The sequence below is a fragment of the Pteropus vampyrus genome, unplaced genomic scaffold (assembly GCF_000151845.1).
Source record: "Pteropus vampyrus isolate Shadow unplaced genomic scaffold, Pvam_2.0 Scaffold85, whole genome shotgun sequence".
Taxonomy (NCBI): Eukaryota; Metazoa; Chordata; class Mammalia; order Chiroptera; family Pteropodidae; genus Pteropus; species Pteropus vampyrus.
In genome coordinates this window covers 606,300-612,352 of record NW_011888866.1, presented here as the reverse complement: position 1 = coordinate 612,352, position 6,053 = coordinate 606,300, and the positions used below count along the sequence as shown (strand labels likewise).

The window sequence follows — 6,053 nt, the reverse complement described above, 5'->3', positions numbered from 1 at the left end:
CCCGCAGCAACCACGTCAGCCTGGTAGACATGATCATAAAAGCTGATCGTTTCTACAGATGGGAGAAGGTACTGACACCCTATGCTTGATCTCTCCAAGTTGGAAAGGACGCGGCTTTGCTCGAGGTGGAACTGTTTATTCTGTTTCCAAGGGGGTAATAATCCCTGCCTTACCTACTACTAGGGTTGTTTGTGAGGGTCTGGGGATGGGGGATTATCCAAACCACACTGAAATAAGGCTGACTGAGGTCCACGCCAATGTAGAAAGACTACTGGACATGGCTGTCACTCTTGGTTGATGGATGAACACATGCATGTGTGGATAAAGAGATGGCCAGTTGCTTATAGCTCACTGCCAATCTCCAGGTGATTGGAATTGCCGCTTGGAGTATTGTATTCAGGCAACTTTCTGAGCCCAGTAGGAAAGTGTGTTGGGACTGATTAGTGATGTCTGCTGTGGAATTGGGAAAGAGTGGCTTACTAAGGGCAAATATTTGCTATTCCGGTTATCAGTAAATGGGAATGGGATGGGAAGTTTTTTGGTGTCTTTGTGGGTTGTTTTTATACACAGAAAATAATTTTTACATTTCTTCAGTTTTAAAAATTAATACTTAATTGTCTACAAATTTAGAAACTAGTTTTCCTTAAACTTTTATATTCATTTTATAAATCTTATTATTCTATTATACAACCTAGTAAATTTTAACAGTCACTTTTAAGGAAGCCTTTTGATTAATGTTTGGTCTCATGTTTAAACTTAGTTAATTAAACTACTGTAAACATTTTAAAGTAAATGAATACATTTAATAGATTTTCTTTTCAAGCACTTCAAATGCTTCCTAAATGCTTAAATTACCCTAGTAAATCCAATAAATTAAACCTATAAAGTGAACTTCAAATATCTTAGACATTTTAATGTTTACTGACTTACAACTCTCAAATAAAAAATCACTATTCCAAAGTCAGTTGATGAATAATAAATTTCACTGGGAATCATAAGATATTCTCTTTCACTGACACGCTAGATTCTCATAAGCATTACAACTCCTTTGCAACAGAGGCTCCTAAATGTAACCCCAAGATATTACTACCAAGGGTTTGATGAAGTGATTCATCTCTGTGATTAATTCTAAGCCACCTCACTCTTTAGAAGTTCTCAACAGTAAGGCAGAGGCACAGTTAGAATCATGAATTCTGCCTCCCTACCCCCAGGCCAATTCAACGGAATCTCTGGCCTGGAGACCAAGCATCAGTAGTTCTTAAAGCTCTCAGAGGACCCCAATGTACCAGTGGACCTGAGAACACTGCTCTAGGGAAACGGTTTTTACCACCCCAGGTGAGAGCCAAGCTCCTAGGTTACCACCTCACAGGTGACTGGCCAGACACTGTTGACCAAGATGTAACATGCAGACACCAGGGTGATTTTTCTCACTGTGAGCTTTTTAACAATCAGAACTCTTCATTCACTTACTTTAGGCTTTTGTGGGTTTAATTTATGCTATTGCTTTTGTAACCTCTCATTTTGTCATCCGTTTTGCATAGAAAGAATTCTATAATAGCACCCTTCACTCCTTATTGAGACTCAGCAAGTCCAGTGCCTGGTTCTTGGCTTGCTTGGTTTTAGCCGCAGCTGCTGAGTCATTCTGTTGACCAAAACTTTAATGTAAGAATACAAGGAAAAAAGAGAAATTGGGAAGCCTTTCTGGAAGAGGTGGCATTTGGGTGGTCTTTTGACTATGGCAATGGGGTTGAGGGACAAGGAGGTGAGAGAAATTCTGGATGGAGGAACAGTGTGAATGGCTTAGGTTCCAGAGGTCAAGGCAAGGCATAGAGGCCAGAGTAGTGGACAGTAAGCTCTAGATCCATAATGATGCCAGTCCCAGTTCCCAGTCCAGGATCATAAGGGAGAACCTGGCAGGGATTTCCCCCAGACGGCCGATGCACTTTTGGGATCTGCCCCACAGGACCACCTCTCCTGCAGGGACCCTGGTGACCCGTCTAGGGAAAGCTTGACCTTTAAGCAGGACCATCGGCAGGAAACAGAGCAGTTCCGCTCTGTGCTGTGGCGACTGGCCTCCAGGTACCTGCAGCCTCATGAATGGAAGAAGCTCGCGTATTGCTGGGAGTTCACTGAGGCCCATGTCCACGCCATCGAGCAACAGTGGACAGGTACCACCTTGCCTTGGCACCCCGGAGCAACCAGTGGGCAGAGGGGTGGGGACACTTGAGATGTATTCAGTTTTCTGTGCTTCTGGGGAAAAAGCCTGTGCAACCCCAGCCTAGCCACACAAAGGCACATGCCATTTCCAACACACGGAGTGCCTAAAGGCCTCCTCTAGGCCTTTGCACCGGCTATGCCTTCTGCCTTTCCCTCCCCCATTGGTCTGTGAACTTCATATTCTTCATGAATCATCTGGAGCTGGCATGCATCATTCAAACATGAAACTAAGGCATTCCCAGTAAAAAGAAAGGAATCGCTGTCGTCACTATAATTTAACATCTATTTGGAAAATTTGGCCCTGGTACTAAGGCACAAAACAGAAATAGAAATAAGGAGTATAAATATTGGAAAGGAAGAGAGAAATTTATTAATTTCAGATGCTATAATTATATACACAGGAAGTCTAAAATCAACAGAAAACTTAGATTAAAATAATTCAAGAAAATGGCTAAACATATGATAAAATATACAAATATACGTACACAGTGTTCCTATGTATCAATAAGTGGGCAAAATATACAGAGATATTTTTTAAAAAGATATTCCATTTATGACAGTGTGTGTTTCTAAAAAGATATGAATAACATGAGTAAAACAATAAAAATTAGGTGAACCATAAGACTTGGGTAAGCAGAATGACATTTCGTATTCTTAGCTAGAAAAGTGTCATGTAGATATTGATTTTTCCCAAATTAGACTAAAACTTTGATCCAGTTTTAATCAAATGAATATAGGAGGTTTTTGAAACTTGACTAAAAGATTCTACAGTTTACCTGAAAGAATAAATAGGAAATATATAAATAAATATTCTGGGGGGGAAAAAAAAGTGAAGAGAGTCTAACTCAACCAGACTCAACTATTTATATAACTACAATAATAGACACAAAATATGCAAACCAATTAGTGGAATAGAGCAGGGGGTGAAAAGTGAACTCTATTTTAAATAAGAACTTCCGTAGACAATAAAGGAGCACTGATAAATTACGGGGCTGGGGGCAAGGGCTAGTGAATAAATGGGTCAGACGAAACTGCCGCACCGAGAACAGCACCATGAGAAAGTGCCTGCTGAGGGACAGAAAGTCAGAGGACACAGTGAGAAGACTGACTTGGATCCTATGGCTGTGCCCATCAGTGCCTGAGTGTGTGTATGTGCATGCGTGTGTGTATGAGTGTGTGTGTGTGTGTCCCCAGCTGGGACAGCAGGCCTAGTCACAGAGTTTAATAAAAAGTTAACCCCACCACTGGCACTGAGGTGTGGGCACTTATTTTCCAAACATGGTTGTTCACTGGAATCACTTGGGAAGCTTTCACGCCACTCAGTACCTAGGCTGCACCCAGACCCAACCAAGTACTTTGGAATCGCTGGGAGTGGAGGGGACTCAGGTGTCATTTATATTCTAAAGCTTCCTAGGTGTTCCCGATGAGTACTTATGGCTGAGAAACACTGGTGCAGAAGAAAGGACATGGCCAGCTCTGTCTCTGACTAAGCCATCTTCTCATCTGTAGGCTAGGGCCACTAACATGCAAGGCACAGATCGTGAGCAGCCAGAGATAAAACGAACAATCATGTGCATTGTGGTATCACAAGAATGAGTGCGTTATCTCTCTCTCTTAAGAGTGACACTAACAGTATGCATGGTAGACTGGGGCGGGGGAAGTTCAAGAGTCCCCAATACAAAATCCGTACCCTGCCCCCATCTGAGTCTGCTCCTCCTCTCTCATCTCTGTGCTGAGCTCTGCTAGAGCACAGAGAAGGGCTTGGTGTTTAGGAGGCAGTACAGGGTGTAATAGACACGTTCTTGGGCCTGGCTCATGCTAAGTGGGCCAGGTTGGCTTCTTCTCCCTCTCTCTTTTTCCTTCATGGTCCTCAGGCACCAAGAGCTACCGGGAGCATGGCCACCGGATGCTGCTCATCTGGCTGCATGGCATGGCTACAACCAGTGAGAACCCCAGCAAAGCGCTCTTCGAGGGCCTTGTGGCCATTGGCAGGAGGGACCTGGCTGGTAAGAGCATCCCCTGCATAGCTCCTGCTCAGGGCAGCGCTGGGCCCCAGGGTCAGAGCTGCATGGCCCCACTGGAATGTGTCAGGGCTTTCCAAGGGCTGCTCAAACCACAGGCTGTGGCGCTGGACCTGAACCTTCCAAATTCCTGGTCCTCACCCTGCCTCTTTATAGAGCTCACGTGGAGCCTTGGGCAAGTCATGGTGCCTCCCAGCCCTGGTTTTCCCCTCTGTGCAATGAGGATGTTGGCCCAGATGATCCTTAAGACATTCACAGCCCCAAAGCCACCGACACTACAGTCTCTTCCTCTTCAGCCCTCTATACTTTGTTTTTTCTAGTTTGGAATAAGCCTGGAACAGCCTGCAGAGGTCTTTTTCATAAACATTAAGACATATGGGCCAGAATGGCTTAATATGAGTTGAACCAGTCAGATCTGGTCAAATAAAATTTTTGAAGCCATCACAACCTTTGGATCCTAGCTATTAAACAAACAGAATGTAATAAGAAGATTTTGGAAAAGGGCAAAAACATTTTTTTTTTCAATCCCCAAAGCTTGGTTAGGAATTCAGGGCATCTCATCAGACAGGCAGGATAAAAGGTTCCAGTACTAATTCCTCATTAAAAACAAGGTCAGCTCATGGACAAAGCCTTAAATACCATAATGTCCATTAGCGAGGAGCTTTATAAAATGTCACAGGATGAGGTATTAGGCAGTCACCAATAGTAGTGAAGGCTATACTGGTCACGTGGCAACAAGAATAAACATTGATAGCATGTTACTGAGGGCAAAAGGGAAAGCCCCTGGCATGGTGGCTATTCCACAGCTGCCACAGGCAGAGTAAGAAAACAGAGTCATTTCAGAGTGGAGGAATTAGGTATGACTTTTTTCTTTTTCCAAAATATTCTTAAATATTATTGTTGCTGCTTTTAACACAAATATGGCAGCCTATTAAAACCTAAAACTAGACTTATGCAGCAGAACTTAGGCAGCATGAGGCAATAGGAATCTTGTCTTTTGCAGAAAGCATCAGGAAGAAAGCAAATGCTGATCCGAGTGCCCCCAGGAGGTGCACAGCCATGTAACTGGAGGGGCTGGACCTTCAGGAGCATGGGACCTCAGACTGGGGACCATTGAACAGATGACCACCATTTAAGGGCTTAAAAAAAAATCACTGTTATCAGATCTCTAGCTGCTTCTTACTGAAACACATAGTCATGCAGGGCCAGCAGGCAAATGTTTGTAATCTTTTTCACAAGGATCGGTCCAGGGCCTTGTCTCAAGTTTTGCAGGTAATCTTTTCCCACAGGTATTTTCCTTCACATCTCTCAGCTTACTTTCATCTCCATCATCTCCTCGGAGCCTCACAGCAGTCCCCAGGTGCAAGGGGCGTCTTTTCGGAGAGAACGTGGGCTCACAGTGGCTAAGAAGCTAATTAGGTGGTGAGGTCAGGTGTCAAATCCAGCATTCTTGTCTCCTTTACCTGGCGAAGGGCTCCATCCATCACTTACAAAATGGATGGCCCTTAACTCACTCACTGGCTTTTGGAATGCTGTGCTTACTCCACAGCTGTTTCTGTTCCCAAGTGTATTTGTATACTTTGACAGTTCCAGGAGGCACACACTCATTTTTCCCTCGTTTTATAATTTTTTAAGCTTGAAAACTTATTTTGAAATCATTTCACTTACAAAAAAGTTGCAGAAATAGTAATTTCCAAATACTCTTCGCAATACAGCTTCCCCAAATATTAACATCTTACATAACCACAGTATAATTTCCAAGACCAGGAAATAAACACTGATTCAATACTATTAGTTTATCTTCAGGCCTTATTC

The 6,053-nt window shown here is 43.3% G+C and overlaps 1 protein-coding gene across 1 annotated transcript in view; it reads left to right on the top strand.

The window, feature by feature from the left end:
• ANKDD1A (ankyrin repeat and death domain containing 1A) overlaps positions 1-6,039 on the top strand; it is a 38,516-nt gene extending 32,477 nt beyond the window's left edge. Inside the window, exons 12-14 of the mRNA XM_023532577.1 lie at positions 1,964-2,168; positions 4,092-4,223; positions 5,242-6,039. Coding sequence (XP_023388345.1) covers positions 1,964-2,168; positions 4,092-4,223; positions 5,242-5,303 — 399 coding nt within the window. The 3' untranslated portion in view covers positions 5,304-6,039. The remainder of the gene's footprint in view (positions 1-1,963; positions 2,169-4,091; positions 4,224-5,241) is intronic.
• Positions 6,040-6,053: the final 14 nt, after the last annotated feature.